The sequence below is a fragment of the Gadus chalcogrammus genome, chromosome 20 (assembly GCF_026213295.1).
Source record: "Gadus chalcogrammus isolate NIFS_2021 chromosome 20, NIFS_Gcha_1.0, whole genome shotgun sequence".
NCBI classification, from domain to species: Eukaryota; Metazoa; Chordata; class Actinopteri; order Gadiformes; family Gadidae; genus Gadus; species Gadus chalcogrammus.
The window spans coordinates 14,874,475-14,891,937 of record NC_079431.1 but is presented as its reverse complement, the minus strand read 5'-3'; the positions used below and the strand labels follow the sequence as shown (position 1 = coordinate 14,891,937).

Sequence of the window (17,463 nt, the reverse complement as noted above, 5' to 3'; positions counted from 1 at the left end):
ACTGTGGTTGACAGGAACGTGGGAAGTTCACGCGGTGACAGCGAGCTGTCAGCCCACCTCCAGCATGTCATCCCCATGTGGCGGAGGATCGATGCTGTCGCGGGGTATGACACATGTCGGCTAAGAACCCTGCTGGCGAGGTCTGCCGTGGCTCCGCTGAGGGTTACACGGCCTTTAAGCCCCGCCAAAAGAGGCGCATTCACGCTTATGCGTGCTAACAGGTGCTAATGTCTGCTAATGCTTGCTAACTCACACTAACGTTCGCTAATGCATTCTGACACATGCTATCGCGGGTTAACGTTTTGATGCACGCAAAACCACGCTTGCACATGCTAAGAGACGTAAACATTCGCTAATGCATTCTTACACATGCTAACACAGGTTTAGGTTTGGCAACACGCACAAACGCATGCTAACACACACGCGTTGACATGAGCTCTCACAGACTATTGCTAACATGGTGTCACTTACTGAACCGTTCAGTAAGTCACCAATCCATATCCCATCAGCAAAGCAAATGGAAAAATATAACATTGCTAACTGCTGTATTTATGTTTATCAAATATTTCGGTGCTACCGAAAAATTCCAATTATGTTATATAATATCCAAATCCAAAATGTACGGAGGATCATTTAATGATCCCATGTTTGGCCAGGCCAATAAAATGACGGCTACCATAACCTCGACTGCAACTTTGAATTGGAAGGCTTTCTGGCTTTTCTTTTCCTTACAATATATTTTCTTGTAATTATCTCTGGGATTTCACCGGGATATTTGAACGAATTCTAACCTAGCCTTCTACCTGCATTTCACAAACATGATTGGTACTCATATAAACATACATCTGTGTGTCCCCTGTTTTCCAAAGCATGTGGAAGCATTGAAACTACAATAAATATGACCTAAGGCGACTTGCAGTGTATTCTAGATGCATGCTACTCACGAGCAGCTAGGGACAATGAGGTACAAACCAAGTACGGCCGGCTGTGAGCCAAACTATACTATACCCTTCTTTCCCCTATATATATATATATATATATAGAGATAGATAGATTGATAGATAGATATAGAGATAGATAGATAGATAGATAGATAGATAGATAGATAGATAGATAGATAGATAGATAGATAGATAGATAGATAGATAGAATATGTATGCGGTAACAAAATAAATAATTATATATATATATATATATATATATATAACTGCAGTAATAAACAGATTTGGCCAGTGTGGCATTGCCTCCAGAGCCCACCATTCGCAGTAATAACAGTAATAACTTGTGACAGCAGGCTCCTTGTCCACACCTAATGATGGGGTGTATTGTGCCGCTGTTAAGCTCTGACGTTCCTCTAAAACAAGATCTGGCCCTGGATAGACAAATTATAACAAATCATAACACTTCCTCTCAATCAATCCGATCTGTTTTCTTGATGCAGCCCCCCAAAAATAAATGGCGACATTTGTTCCGCGCAGGAAATGCAATGTTCTATTAACACGCTTATCAAACGTGTTAAGTTTGTTCCCATGGCTTGCCAAGACTGTGTGTGTGTGTGTGTGTGTGTGTGTGTGTGTGTGTGTGTGTGTGTGTGTGTGTGTGTGTGTGTGTGTGTGTGTGTGTGTGTGTGTGTGTGTGTGTGTGTGTGTGTGTGTGTGTAAGGCACTGTGTGTGTAAGGCACTGTGTGTGTGGGTGGTTGGTTTAATTTGTAAGTCAACATAGTTTTCTTTTTTTGCCAGTAGAAGTCCATGTTTATGTGTTTTGGTTCCTCCTTAGTGGAACGTTACTACCAGTCAAATGTTTTATTTTATTGTTTGGCTGTTTGCCCTTATTTAAACCTGTTTGCCTGAGGAAGTGGTTTGGAAACTGCTGCTCTCGGGTTGCATATAAATCTTGGCTGCAAATTGTCTGTTTTAAATATTTGTTACTAACCTGTAACCATGGTACTTTTTGTAAAATAATAACACAAGCTACACTCTTAATATACTCCCATGTTATCCCTTAGAAAAGGTGTGTTTTAACCCCCCTTCTTAGCCCCACTCCTCCCTTCACTTTTCTCATCTCCTCTCCTAACCAAGACTCCTCTTACCTCAACTCCTCCCTTCAATCCTCTCCTTGCCTAAACAAGACTCCTCCTCTCCACACCTCCCTAAACATCTCTCCTCTCCACACCTCCCTTCAGATCTCTCCTCTCCTAACCAAGAGTCCTCTTCACTTTCTCCTCTCCTCCCCTCCTCACCTAAACTGCTCTGGCCTCTCCCCTTCTCTCCCCTCACTTCTTTGCTCTCCATTCACCTCCATTCACATCTTGTAAACCACCACTCCATCATTGCATTTTTACCCACAATAGAAAAGATTGATTGAAATTGCTTTGCTGACAAAGTTGTACTGAAGCTTACACTTCCGGTTCATAACCACTTCTTTGAATTTTTATTTCAGCCAAGCGTAAGTTGGCTATGCTGCAAAATTCAGACCAAACTATGCTCCATGTTTCCTAGTGTATTTGCTTGAAAATGAGTTTGAAAAACAACTACAGAAAGGTTTGTGTGTGTGTCTGTGTGTGCGTGTGTGTGAGTGTGTTGCCCGTGTAGTGCACTGTGAGCTAAACCGAGCTGATTCTCCTCCAGCCAAGCAGATTTCTATTCTTGCTCTGCACAAATTAGCTGCAGCCCACACACACACATGGCTGTCCAACACCAGACGCTGTGTGTGTGTGTGTGTGTGTGTGTGAAGGATGGGAGGAAGACAGAAGGAAGAGCTAGATTGGATGATGGATAACAAACGAGGAGTAATGTAACAATTCACTGTGTGTTGTCTGAGAGAGTGAGAGAGAGAACCAGAGGTCATGTTCTCTAGGTGTCCTTGACCTTTTACCACTGGATGAGAGCTGGGTGCTCACCAGGTTCCGTCCGTCCGTCCGTCCGTCCGTCCGTCTCTGTCTGTCTGTCTGTCTGTCTGTCTGTCTGTCTGTCTGTCTGTCTGTCTGTCTGTCTGTCTGTCTGTCAGTCTGTCTTGTGTGTGTGTGTGTGTCTGTCTGTCTCGTGTGTGTGTCTGTCTGTCTGTGTGTGCGTGTGTGTGTGCGTGTGCGTGTGTGTTGGCGCTGGTTCTGTGTCACCCCGGACACTAGTGCCAGTCTCCCAGATGGCCTGCATGGATCCTGGCTCCCCCTCCTCTCCACCTCCTCCCCCTCCTCTCCTCTCCACCTCCTCCCACTCCACCTCCTCCCCATGGCCCTGGCATGGACAGTGGTTCTGGGTGCCAGGTGCCAGTCAAGGGGGAGAGAGGAGCAGGGAGAAGAGGAGCTGTTAAGGAGAGAGGAGCTGGGAGGAAGAGAGAGGAGCAGGGAGCTTAGGAGAGATGAGGAGGAGGAGGAGGAGGAGGAGGAGGAGGAAGAGTGGTAGAGGTAGGAGCAGCAGTGGATTCAAGGCTACAACATATTCAAGGCAAAAACAAAAAGGGTTTGTTGTTAACCCATTTTTAATGGGCACACGCGTATCATACAAACCATGAACTCTGGGTGAACTGCCTTCTCCGTCGAGTGCGTTTCTCCACTCCAAAGCGGAATATTATCAGTGTAATTTATGAATGAAAACCGGGGAAGCAATCAATCGCCTGCAGCCATTGCCTTCATCTGCATTTCTACACTTACATTATGTATCAATACATGTGACCTATATTTCTCACTACTCCACCTTGTATCCAACCCTTGGGCCACATTGTTTTCAGTTTAGTGTGGGGGGGCGGGGTCGTCTGGGTCCACTCTACCTCCCATGCCAGGGTCTCCTACATGGGCTAGACAGGCACCGAACCCCCCAGGCGCTCCCCCTGGCCTAGAACCAGGGCCTGCAGGAGCTGTTGTCTGTTCTGTGAGGAGAGAGGAGAGAGGAGAGAGGAGGGGAGACCAGAGGAAGGAATGGAGGAGAGGGGGGAGAGGAGAAGAGAAGAGGGGGAGGGACCTGAGGAAGGGGGGGAGGAGGAGAGGGGGGAGAGGAGGAGAGAAGAGGGGGAGAGACCAGAGGAAGGGGTGGAGGAGAGGGGGGAGAGGAGGAGAGAAGAGGGGGAGAGACCAGAGGAAGGGGTGGAGGAGGAGAGGGGGGAGAGGAGGAGAGAAGAGGGGGAGAGACCAGAGGAAGGGGTGGAGGAGGAGAGGGGGGAGAGGAGGAGAGAAGAGGGGGAGAGACCAGAGGAAGGGGGGGAGGAGGAGAGGGGGGAGAGGAGGAGAGAAGAGGGGGAGAGACCAGAGGAAGGGATGGATGAGAGTGAGAGAGGGGTTGAGGATGGGCAATGAGGAGATGGAGAGGAAAGGGGGAAGAGGAGAAGAGGAAGATAAGAGGAGTGTAATGATGCAAGGTTGCCGGTCTGTGGGACGTGATAAAGCAGAGAGAAGTATAACCAGAAAAGTCTGATTTAAGAGAAGACAGGGAATAGAGGAGTAAAATGGAGTGCCCCGCTTACTAATTATATCAGTCCAGACATAGCCTCGGGTGAGCGCGCACACACACACACACACACTGCACGCTTCGCACTACTCTCACTACACACGCATAAAAATAGAAAGAAAAGCTCACGTATAGAAAGCCACATTTAGAAAGTGAGTAACACACTTAAAGAGCCTGGATTGAGTTAAACTAGCTAGATTTGGGAGTTCAAGAAGAACAAGACCGACAGACAGGCGGACCTGGTCTGCCTTTTTGCAGGTTGTTTGGTCTTAATGCCTGAATAAAATAGAAAGCCTTTATTTTTATTGTATAACTCTTCATACAACTAGGTTAGGTTAGATTAGGAGTGCTGCATTCACAGGTGCATTTGGGACTGCTAAAACCACTCAACAGGTCCTATTAAGTTATAATTAATGTTAAAAATATCTGTATATATTTATAGCACTAGAATATATGCCAGAGTGCAGTCTGGTTCCTCCGTCTGAGTCTGAAGGGGTTGGACATCCTTTTTTCATGCTTCCCACTTATGAATTTTGTATAAGGACCAGTCTGTATTTTTGATTTGCTTGAAATGTCTGGTCTGGGCTGGATGTGTGTAGGAGGGGGAGAGAGGTGAGAGTGAGAGGGGGAGAGCGGGGTAGACGGAGAGAAGAAGAGACTAACACAAACCCCTGCTAGAATCCGGTCCCTCAGCCACAGGTTCAGCCTCATACAGTAGAGTTGAGTTGGTATATGTTACCATCTTGGATGTGACGAGCTCTGTATGTACTACAAGAGTATGGTAGCCATTACTATCCTCAGCACACACCTAATGGTGGAAAGTGTGTATGTGTGTGTGTGTGTGTGTGTGTGTGTGTGTGTGTGTGTGTGTGTGTGTGTGTGTGTGTGTGTGTGTGTGTGTGTGTGTGTGTGTGTGTGTGTGTGTGTGTGTGTGTGTGTGTGATTTCATTTTTTCATTTTTCCAAGTTATTAATTTTGCATGTGTGTGTGTGTGTGGTAGATGCTTTTGTGTGTGTAAGTGCATTTGAGTGTGTGCAAGGGCACGGTGCATGTGTGCACAGATGTATGGTCCTTGAAATCAAAGTGATGGGGTGTTTTTCCAGTTTGTTTTTCCACTTCGCTGCCTCCAATGTTTATTCTGGAGTGAACGGCTTGATTTATTTATTTTTTATTTTTGGTTTCTTTCTTGATTTGTCTGTCTGTCTGTCTGTCTGTTTGTCTTTCTGTCTGTCTGTCTGCATCACATTCAGTATATTGACAGGTCTGTAGGCCTATTTCTCCACGCGCACACACGCGTATGAACACACACACATAATTGCGCGTTGTTGTGAAGGCTCTTAAAAGCTGCATCTTTGCTCTATGGGTGGAGGGGGGCTTTTGGAACCATATATAATAGATGAACACTCCATGGTCCGGACGTTGCCCCCTCCTTTCAGGCTCCACCAACTCCTCCAGCACCACTACCTCCACCTCGTCGGCCCCCACCTCCATCCACCTCGACCATCTACAACTTCACCACCACCATCACCACCACAACCATAACTAGCTGCACCATCACCACCACCTTGAGCAAGATGGTCCTAACCCCTACCTCCTTTGTGACCTGCCTCTTGAGCCAATGGCACGCTCAGTACTCAGGATAGAAGTAGTAAAAGCGGCGAATGATGAATGACGAAAGGGTCTTTATTATCGACCGACAGCCTGCAACTATACATATGATTAACTATCCTGAAGTGTGTGTGTGTGTGTGTGTGTGTGTGTGTGTGTGTCCTGCAGGGCCACCAGTCCGACCTGGGGGTTCTGAGTGCACAGGGGGTGCTAGTTTGAGCTGTGTGTAGCGTAGCCACGGGAGCTAATGGTTCCCTGTCTGCCGTAGGAGTGGCTGTGCAGGGAAACATTAGCATCCAGACAGGGAGTAAAAAATACATGACCGCAGCTCCCCCAGGGCTCTGGACAGATAGATAGAGAGATGTGTTGTCCTTTGTTGTCTTGCATTCAGAGATTTTTTATTACTTTCGAGTTTTTATCATTTGATAAAACGATTGGTATGTTTTTTTTCTACTTTTTGTTTTGGCTTATTGGCACTCGATTAGCCTGGTACCCATGCTGCCCATACGCGTTACCGTTCGATGCAGCCTTAGATAGTGTTCTAAGCAGTTTAGAACCCAAGTTTGTTTTGAAAAAAGAGCAACTTTCGGCGTTAAAACTCTTTCATTACCAAGAAGGATGTCTTTGCCCTGCTACCAACAGGCTTTGATTGGCTATGAGCTACGTACAGAGTCAGACTCGTATGATAGACATTCGTAGCGCCCAATAAACGGCTCCGGGCAATCGTAAACCACGCCTCAAATACGAGAAAATGAATGTGTGGTTCCCATACCTCATCTCAATGTAGATTGAGATGAGGTCTTGCGTTAGCCAGACTAGCACTTGATAGCAATAACATAAAATATGTCGCACACATGCATTCAGACACTACAGCTTCTAGCGTGATTTTAGGTTTGTGTATATATTTTTTATTTCATGTATCTATCAATGTAAAAAAAACTGTGTGTGTGTGTTCGCTGATGCATAGGGCCGGAAGTAGACACACTTACAGACTGACTATTCCATTGTCCAGTGCCTAAGTGTTTTTGTTTTGTTTTCTTTGTGTTGATTGTATAGTGTGTACAGTATATGTTGGTGCAACATGGGTTAAATTTCTCGGAAAGGCACCAGGGTTGGTTAACATTTCTAAGAGTGCGCCTTTGTTTGGCTTCCATGTTGATCTGGGCTGAGCCAGCAGTTGTAGGTGATAACGTCTTCTATGGGGGGAGGGGGGGGGGGGGGGAAGAGTCTAAAAGAGGAAAGGAGGTCATCAAACAAAAATAAACTATTTGTTTCAGAGTCTGAAACACACACATATGTACAGTTAATGCATGTAGGCACACACCCACACACACACACGCACCATAGGGAGGTTGAAAGGGAAAACCGAAAGAGGGTTGGAGAGAGAGTGTGTGTGTGTATTATAAATAACCCTAATCAATAATAAATGACATCGTATCTCATATATTTGGAGTCGGCCTGAAATCCTCAAGAGGGATGGATAAAAGGCAGCCCCTCCCCCCTACACACATACACGCACACGCACACACACCAGCTGCGGATAGCAGATGAGGGGCGGAGGATGTTTCTGGAGGCTCTTTTCGTGTGTGCGTGGGTGCACATGTGTGTGCGTGATTTTCCGTGTGGCGGACGATGGTCATTATTTATTCATCTCTCCGTCTGCCTGGCTGCCAGGGACTGTACTCCTGCACGCTCACAATCATTACGCCACATGTAATATTTAACACACACACACACACACACACACACACACACACACACACACACACACACACACTCTATCAATTATATATACACAGATTTATAGATGGATATATATAAATATACATATATACACACGTGTATGTACACACACATCCGAATTGTATAAAAACATACGCACAGGCCCTCGTGTATTAAACACAGACACACAGACTAAGTCGCTCTTTTTTTTTTAATTGTTTTCTTTGTATTTAACACACACACACACACACACACACACACACACACACACACACACACACACACACACACACACACACACACACACACAGCCCCCCCCCCCCCCGAGGCCCTCTTCAACAGATTATTTGTCTCTTTACGCTATACAGCGCCATAAAACCAAGATGTATCCCCTTCGAAGGTGCGTCCGTAGTAGTAGTAGGAGCCGAGGATCTGCAGGTTGTGAGAGAGGGAGAGGGGGGAATCATTTTCTATTATCAACTATTATGATCTGTCTGTCACTTTCCCCAGTCACATTTTATCATCGCTCCTAACACATTGCACAAAAAAGGCTTTCCTAGAGGGGGTTGGGGGGGGGGGGGGGGGGGGTAGTTGTTGACACTCTGCAGTTTGCCTAAAGAAACAAAGTATCTTCTGGCTACCGTAGACTGCTCGCACACTCACTCCCTCAACACCACATCACTCACTCACTCACTCCCTGAACATTCCATCACTCGCTAGCAAAAGATAATAAAATAACATTTTGACAAGAGCAACACAGCCTCTGGATCTCCACAGACGTGCTGCTGGTTCATGGCTGTAAAATGGTCACTCCTCACAAATAAATGTTGTTGTCATGGATCAGTGGTGCATTCAGTGAATCCATTCCCAAATGGCCCCAGTGCATTGATGAACAGCACTGCCACCCAGCGCTGTACCTCACGTAGAGTTAGGATCACTCTGCCTCTTCGTTCACTGGCCTCGCTCACACGACAGAGCTTGCTGGCGCTCGCTCGCTCGCCCAAAGCCATGCTCGTCGGCCGCGCTTTGTTTACCCCGGAAAACTCAACTCAACTCTGACGTCAACACACTGATGACAGACACCTTATCTCTGGTGTGTGTGTGTGTGTGTGTGTGTGTGTGTGTGTGTGTGTGTGTGTGTGTGTGTGTGTGTGTGTGTGTGTGTGTGTGTGTGTGTGTGTGTGTGTGTGTGTGTGTGTGTGTGTGTGTGTGTGTGGTCTGAGCAAACAACGCTGCTTGCTGAATACTTCAAAAATAGCCACTGTTGACACACACACACACACACGCACACTAACACACTAACACAATCTAGTGATAAACAGCAGAGATCAAACAAGGAAGCCAGTTCTCCCTGTCTTTTCCGGCGTTCCCGTCTATGGTCTACATCGACAACTTGGAAGTTCAAGCGTGCCTTTTTTTTTTAATAGCATATATTATCAGTAGCAAAGGGGGGGTGCTCTCCCTTTGGTCCTCTGTGGCGGTGGGAGAAGAGATAACTGCTTTGAGGCGGTTAGTTCTAATCCTCTGCTTAATGGATCGCTGTGGCTCTGCGGAGTCTAAAAATAATGGCTTTCTTTAACACATGGACAATGCGAGATTCAGAATACTTATTTTCTGTCCTTCTTCCAATCCAGTGGAGCCAAACCTTTATTTTTTTTAGTATTTATACAAAAAAATATATAATTTTTATTGCATAAAAAAATCCAGGAAGTGAGAAAGTGTGGAGTTGTTAGCCTAGATATGATGATTTGCTCGTGATTTGACAAAAATAAACTCAAATTAATTGATTTGATTTGATGAATTTTTCAAGCTAAAAATAGACTGAGCGAAAGAAGATGAATAGTTCTCAAACATTACCCAGTGATCTATTATTTATTAATTGATTGAGTTGCACCATTGATCTATATGGTAATCCTTTGTCATGCAAACACAACACTTTTTAGGTCCGCCCACGCCCAATAAGAATTCCCTTTACCTGAGGTTGGCCTTTATGTTGGGCTGACAAAGGAATGGCCTCGCAAGTACTTAAACACACACACATACACATAAACACAGGCCCGCCCCCTACTTGTTGACTTTAGTTCATGTTAGTCAGATCGGTCTCTCTGTGTGTGTTTGTGTGTGTGTGTGCGTGCGTGTGCGTGCAATATGACCGTAAGATATAAAATGGCAGTCATTGGTTGGCTTCGTTGTCACTCCATCGGCTCATCTATCTGCATGGCTAATCACCCCAGCTGACCATTCAATGAAGCCCCTCCCCTATAAACATCTCACCCCTAGGAAGGGAGGGAGGGAGGGAGGGATGTAGCCTTAACTGAAATGTTCACACTTTCTGTTCAATTCCAATTCAAGTTTTGGTTACATACTTTTTACTGCTTTGGAAACACGCACGTACGAGTCCCGTGTCAACAAGGAGGTAGATTACATGATGTTGTACTATAGCCTGCAGAGAGACCCATAAACATAGACAGCTAAAAATGTACAAAGCGCCGAGGTCTGTGATGTCACCATCAGGAGGGAGGGAGGGAGGGAGGAGGACTGAGAGAGAGGCAGAGAGCGAGGGAGCGGGAGTGGGAGGGGACAGTAGGCGCAGAGGGAGAGAGGGAAAGCAGAGTTTGCTCGGGCAGAGCAGAGTGCTGCCGTCAGTGGCGGAGTGAGCAGCGCAGAGGGAGCAGCGATAGAGCGAGACCGACCAAGAGAAGGAGAGCGAGAGAGAGAGAGAGAGGGAGAGAGGGGCAGAGGGAGCGGTTCCCTAGGCGATAGACACAGGCAGTTTTTTTGGCTGAGTTCTGCCCTGCAGTGGACTTTACATCTCTAGTTCTTTCCCGCGGAGCTCTCCTGCGCACACACACACACGCACGTAAACAAAACCTCTACGGACCACACCACCAATGGGTAAGAGCTGAATTGTGTGTGTGATTGTGTGTACGTGCGTGCTATGACATGTTACGGTTTTGTTGAAGGGATATATTTACATGGTGTGGGTGTGTGTGTGTGCCTGCGTTTGTTTGGGTGTGGGTGTATGCAAGTCTGTGCGTGGGTGTGTGTGAGAGTATTAACAGTGTTAAATGAATGTTTGTGTGATGTTCAGAGTTTAAGCCAAAGCAACACTTGCTGTAGTTTGATGAAACAGATGGCACTGGCTGGTCCTGACCGTGTGTGTGTGTGTGTGTGTGTGTGTGTGTGTGTGTGTGTGTGTGTGTGTGTGTGTGTGTGTGTGTGTGTGTGTGTGTGTGTGTGTGTGTGTGTGTGTGTGTGTGTGTGTGTGTGTGTGTGTGTGTGTGTGTGTGTGTGTTGCAACTAAATGAAAGCCGTTTCACTAAAACAGCTTATGTTTTAACAAAATAAAATGTATGCCTCTTTGAAAAGATTTTACACTAGACAGTTTGTACACACTCTACTTTCGAGGATCTATTCACTGTATTTTCTCTCAACTCAGCAAACTGACAAAATTGTATTCAATGCTGGGGCATGTGATGATGCTGGGTTGTGTTCTTCTTTACACCACATTTAAATATGTTCACTTACACTTTGTGTGTGTGTGTGTGTGTGTGTTTAGTGTCTGTTTGTGTGTACGTGTGTGTGAACCTATGTCGGTGGCTGTATTGCACGGTGCGGCATGCAAGTGTAGCTTTTCTGTTGGCGAGCCGAAGAATCGCGTGGTATGTCCTCAAAGTGAGGACCGACATGCTCGCGTCTCATCAGTCAAGGACAGGGATGCGGTCCCCATGGCGACGGACCGGATGTGCGACCGTTCAAACCCTCGTCGGCTGCTGCCTGTAACGTTGTGTCGAGTCTGACTCATCCTGCGCTCGCTCCCACCCCACCGTGGTGCCTCCTGACGTCACTCGCTGCTGTGTTCCAGCGTGGTTCTGTGTCCGGCCCGGTGCCCTGCCAGCCCATTGGCACCCTGTTTCCACAAGGCTCACTGTAAAGATTGTTTACGGGAAACAGGTTCCCTTTTAGTGCACACAAGTGGTGACGGCCCGCATGCATGCACGCACGCACGTGTGTGCAGCCATGACAACAGGGCTAGTGAGGGGGGGGGTTTGGGTGGTGGGTGGGGGAAACAATGATGTAAGGGACCAAAGACTCCAGGAGTCGAGTGAAAAGAGGAGGAAGGAGAGTTGAGTTTGTGGGTGGGTAGACAAAAGAGTGGGAGGGAGGGTGGGACACACACACACACACACACACACACACACACACACACACACACACACACACACACACACACACACACACACACACACACACACACTGCAGTTCAGTCACCGTCTTCCACCTGCACCACACGCAGCCAGATAGTGCTGAGGTGCTCACAGTCCAGCCATGTGCTGGTCTCGCAGTTTTTTTTGCTGTTTGGTGCTCATTGGTCCGTGCTCAGCCCGAGGCCACACCCCTCTCCATCACCCCGGCCAACCGGTGCTACTAATCCCACCGGTCACCATGGCACCCCGCGCTGTCCCCTGGGACCACCGCCATGCTACCCAAACCATGACACTCAACACTGCAATGTCAGGAAGCACATTTACTGCTACTGTGTGTGTGTGTGTGTGTGTGTGTGTGTGTGTGTGTGTGTGTGTGTGTGTGTGCGCGCACTTGTCTGGTGGGACTGGGTCTTTCCCAGAGGGAAATCCTGTTCTATAAATAGCCGTTTGATCCATGACGCTAGCCTGGGGCGGGCGAGGTACAGAGAGATGGAGAGAGAGTTGGAGGGGAGGGGCCGGGGGGAGGGGGGTTATGAGAGATTAAAAAGAGGGGAAACTATGGTGTGACAGAGCGATTAAACACTTTAATTAAAGCCATGTTGACGGATTGTGGATCCTCGCTCCTTCCATTGATTATTGAACCGCTTGGATCGGTCGTGGAATAGAAACGGTTTGATTGAACGCTAGCTAGGGTCCTCTGAATGTACACATCTCAGGAGTCTGGGAATCGCACAGAACAGCTAGATGAGGTCTGTTGAAAGGAGAGCTATACCATGTCTTCATGCTGTTCTCTGTTCAACATAAAAGCCTACACTTTCGCCGTTTTAAATTATTTAAATACTTTTTTCAAGTATTTTTTTTTAATTCAAGTTTTAAGGAAATAATCGACTATTGCTACTTTCTTTCTTCCTTATGTCTAAGGTTAAAGTTGCCTTTCTCTTTGGCCTTCAGACTTTTCTGTTCTGCAGTAGTTCCTTTATGAAAGAATGCAGCGTGTGCTGCATGAGTCATCATCAACAATGCCCTCCCAAGCAATAAACACCACAAATGTTTGCAATGAAACGGAGAAATCGGGGGGGGGAAAGATATATAAAAAAAAAAGCAGTACCCCTCCCCTTCAAACCAAATCCAACCCCCTGGATGACTTTAATATTCAATTATTCTGGTCCATGCCCTTAATGAGCAGGGGGGGGGGGGGTGGAGGGCCTCTTGCTTTAGGATGCCTACAGAGAAGCTTCGGCTATTGGAGTTCAAACCAAGAACCTTTTCATCTGGGAATCAAGCACCTTAACCGCTGGATTATTCCGTACCCCGGAACTGGACGTCCCCCCTAGAACTGAAGATGTGATTGGTGTGTTGACTTCTAATCGGAGGCCTCATGTTGCCCTCTGCTGCTTAACATACAGTCCGTACAGTCTGGATGTGAGATGGTTTACCAAGAGACTGGTGGACCCCAGCACTATGGATGATGGAGTGGGTGGGTGTGTGTTGGCTGCGTTGGTTCTCTGGTCAGGGTCCTCCCTCTAGTTCCTCTATCTCTCTCGCTCCCTCGCCCCTGCTTTCCTTTTCTACTCCATTTTCTCTCTCAATTGAATCTTTCATTCTCTCTATTTCGGTTGCCCTTTCGGATTGTGCCTTTCTCCAATAATCTCTCCCTCCCACTCATCTCTTTCTCTGTCTCGGTCTGTGTCTGCAGAAGGCTGTATGTGGTCATGTTCTCCGGCTCGCCTCGGCATCCTCTCCTGTCATTGATCAGTTAGCAGTTCCTTTTGTTAGTGGAGCATCGATATGATGCACGCTAGCCAGCGTACACAAGGTGTATTCAGGGTTTGCACCAAGAGCATGTCCTCATGCCACAATCCCATGTGGAATAGTGTTCACAGTGATGACAGTGATCTGCATTGGATCTTGTCTAATTAAAGTGGTGTCCTTTTAAGTTTCGTATGAATGCATTGTTCATGGAGATGAATTGCTGTATTGTATTCATATTAAGGATATGTAGAGGATATAGATACAGCATTACGCAAGAATGTTTCTGTGATTGCAAAACATGTCCCGTTGTTCAGTCTATAAATAGTCTGTGTGAGTGAGCAGGTTTGTCGTGCTGACATTTTCCCCTGAAATGAGGGATTTTTTTGGATCGTTTCCTTGTCTAAAAGATCATGTCTTGGGTAAGGGTGTTGGACTTCCGGTCAAGCTGACCAGTGTCTGAATTCATTATAAGGCACCAGGAAGTGGTTATATTGGGGGCCAGGGGGGGCAGTCCCTGTGGGCAGGTTAGAGGGCTATGGCCACAGCCAGCCTGGCAGTATCTCTCCTCCGTACACACTGGGGCTCCAGTTAGTCAGCCTGTGCGACAGCTAGCTGTGTGTGTGTGTGATACATTTGTGTGTGTGCGTGATATATTTGTTTGTGTGTATGCAATACTTTTGCACGTTTGTCTGTGTGTGTGTGTGTGTGTGTGTGTGTGTGTGTGTGTGTGTGTGTGTGTGTGTGTGTGTGTGTGTGTGTGTGTGTGTGTGTGTGTGTGTGTGTGTGTGTGTGTGTGTGTGTGTGTGGTCTTTGCACGCATTCATGCGTGTGGTGTGTGTATATATCAGGATCAATGCAAGTTGGTGCCTGGGTGTGTGTGTCGGGGTGCGTGCATGCGTGCCTACTGGGCATCAGAGGGCCGGGGGGCCCCATTCTATTCCCAGCAGCCTATGGGAAAGTGGTGAGCGGAGGGGACGCTAATTGAGGCCAAGTTCATGCGTGTCTCGGCGAGGCTGGAGGCGACCTGAAAGAGGCCAATGTGTTGAGTGCCACCCCACGCTGACCTCTGGCCCTGACAAAACCATGCATTTGATTCAGTCCACCATACTGCTGGCCTGTTGTTGTTGTGTGGATGTGTTGTCTGTTTGGAAACATCAGATTACTTCTGGGTGGGTGGGCGGTCTTTGTTTTTGTTTGTGCGTGTTGTTTTTGTTTGTTTTGTTTTTTCTAGAAACTGTTGACAGCCAAAGTTGCATTTGTGTTACTGACGTATTTGTGTACTGTGTGTGCACAATAACGTTTTCATTGACAGTAAGGGTGTGTGTGTCAAACCAAATTGCATTCAGACAGTTTAATATATCTAATATTATAGAAAGAAATATCCTGTCTACTTGTGTAATAATTGAACATTGGAAAATAACATTTAGGAAATTGTAAAAATGAAGCTTTTATTTGGTAAGTGTTCTTGTTTTTAATGCAACATATTCTGTGAATCATCGTATTGGTCAGAGAGACGATTTCATGGTCACTGATTGCCTCTTCCCGGAACCACAGTCTATTACTCACTTAAGGAACTGAATCGACACTTTATGTAATCCAATCAAAAACTCTCATATCATGACCAATGGTTGAGTCCCCGGCCCCGCCCCTCATCCCCCCCGTCTCCTCCTCTTCCTCAAACCCGGCTGGCACCGTAGCTCAAGTCCCAGACCCAGTCCCTACTCTGGGGGTGCCGTGGTCCCCTTACTGACAGTGGCGATCACATCCATCGTATGAAGCTCAGAAACGACGGAGAGATAAGCGAGATGCTTACGTTTGGGATGAGCCACAGTCTGTCATGCTGCTGATTAGCAGTCAGACATCAGCCCTTACACAATGAGTGGGCATTGTCTCGCACAATCAAGCAGTAATAACTGCCTTTTAAAACTACTTGACCGAGACCATCCACATGTCCAATCTATGTCCATAGCATCAGTTTAAAGACAGGGCACTAGTTTGGAAGTGTTTGCCTGTAACAGCTCATTATATATGCACACAAAAGCTGCTGCTGACAAATCGAGGCCGGTACTAAATATTTCATCAATTGGTAATGCAATATGTATGCCATATCTATCGGTAATGTAATAATGGCAATTTAGCAGTATCACTAATGTATTGCGAACCTTGATGTTGTCAAGCCTTCAGAATAAAGATAGGGGATGGTCATTTTAAAAGCACACACACACACACACACACACACACACACACACACACACACACACACACACACACACACACACACACACACACTCTGCAGCTCCAGTCTGTCTGGTCGGACCACACCCTTCATCCCCCAGAGGAGGGTGTTGGGTTTCCTCCTGCCCTGTACCAGACCTCCCATTGGCTGTGCCAGACAGTTACTACCACTTCACCACCTTCCCATTGGACGGCGGCGGGACCAACGCCGTCTGTGATTGGTCGGACATGCACTCCTCCGGTTTCTCGGGTATCAATAATGGTATTGGAGCATGTATGGGCACGGTGCCATCCCGCCGGGCCCGCGCGCGGTGCTCTAGTAGAGGTGAGGTCATGTTTATTCTGAGCCAGGAATCACAATCAGAAAAGCGTTTGCATGCACAGGAAGTTTTAATATTATTTTCAACATTGGATATTATGACATTATGCACTGAAGCGTTTTCCAGCCCTAACACGCTGTGCCCGTTCATTATGTGCGTCATCAATTGAACCATTTTCGTTCCGCCCAGTAAATCACTAAAACTGCCGCGTCTACTGCACAGCTGCTGCCTGATTTGAAAAGTATTACAGAGCCCAAGAAAGGCTGTGAGGCGATTCAATATCGTAATGCGTTGGCCAATGCCGTCTTTTTGCCTCGTCCTTGGTTCGGTACGCAATAAACCGCCGGGGCATATTCTGAAGAATGCCTCGCCGATGGTTTTGTCGGCCAAGCATCTGTTTGTGTTGCATAGATGAAAAACCCCTCAGGGCTTTTTAATAACAGCATTATTGGACTGTAGATATTTCACCCCTGGGGGGTGGGGTGGGGGTGGGACGAGGGATGGGGGGTGTAGTAGTAGACTGAGCCAGTATTTGGTGTCATCTGCTGTAGGATTACTCCGGTGTGTGTGTGTGTACCACAAGATGTACTTTATGGGCCGTTTTTACACAACCCTAATCTCCAAGTCCACTAATGCTTTGGGTTTGGTTTCGTTTCGTTGTTCCAACCCACCCCTCCCCGGTAGAGATGATGTCGACAGCAGATTGTTGTTGGCATGCTTGTGTGTTTGGTCTGTGTTTGTAAAGCACAAAGTAGTGATGTACGAGGATGGAGTAGAGGGCTATCACTTGCTCATGATATGCGGGAGGTATTGCAGATTGAATAGTGGAGGTGTTTTTTGTGATGACGCGGGCCGGTAAATCCCTGCCGTAGCAAAGGGATTGTTTTTGCCCTGTTGCCATGTTGCATCATGTGTGTGTGTGTGTGTGTGTGTGTGTGTGTGTGGTGTGTGGTGTGTGTGTGTGTGTGAGAGAATCTGCAGGAAGTGTATTCTTGTTTTTTTGGACAGCATGTGTGTGGGTGTACGGTACGTACTGTAAGTGTTCATGTGTATTGGTGTGAGGTGAGTTTATGGCACTGTGTGTGTGCGTGTGTGTGTGTGTGTGTGTGTGTGTGGGCGCTGGTGTATCATCATCATCAAGCTAGCTGAGTGACGTGGGTGTTCTATCAGGGATGCAA

The 17,463-nt window shown here is 46.9% G+C and overlaps 1 protein-coding gene across 4 annotated transcripts in view; it reads left to right on the top strand.

Moving 5' to 3' along the window:
- hdac4 (histone deacetylase 4) overlaps positions 1 to 17,463 on the top strand; it is a 102,818-nt gene that overhangs the window by 30,614 nt on the left and 54,741 nt on the right. The window contains exon 1 of one of the 4 annotated variants that reach the window (XM_056580358.1): positions 10,417 to 10,665. The exons of the other annotated variants lie outside the window; for them this stretch is intronic. Within the exon in view, the coding sequence (XP_056436333.1) occupies positions 10,662 to 10,665 (4 nt within the window). The 5' untranslated portion in view covers positions 10,417 to 10,661. Of the gene's footprint in view, positions 1 to 10,416; positions 10,666 to 17,463 lie in introns of those variants that run through there. 4 annotated transcript variants of the gene reach the window in all.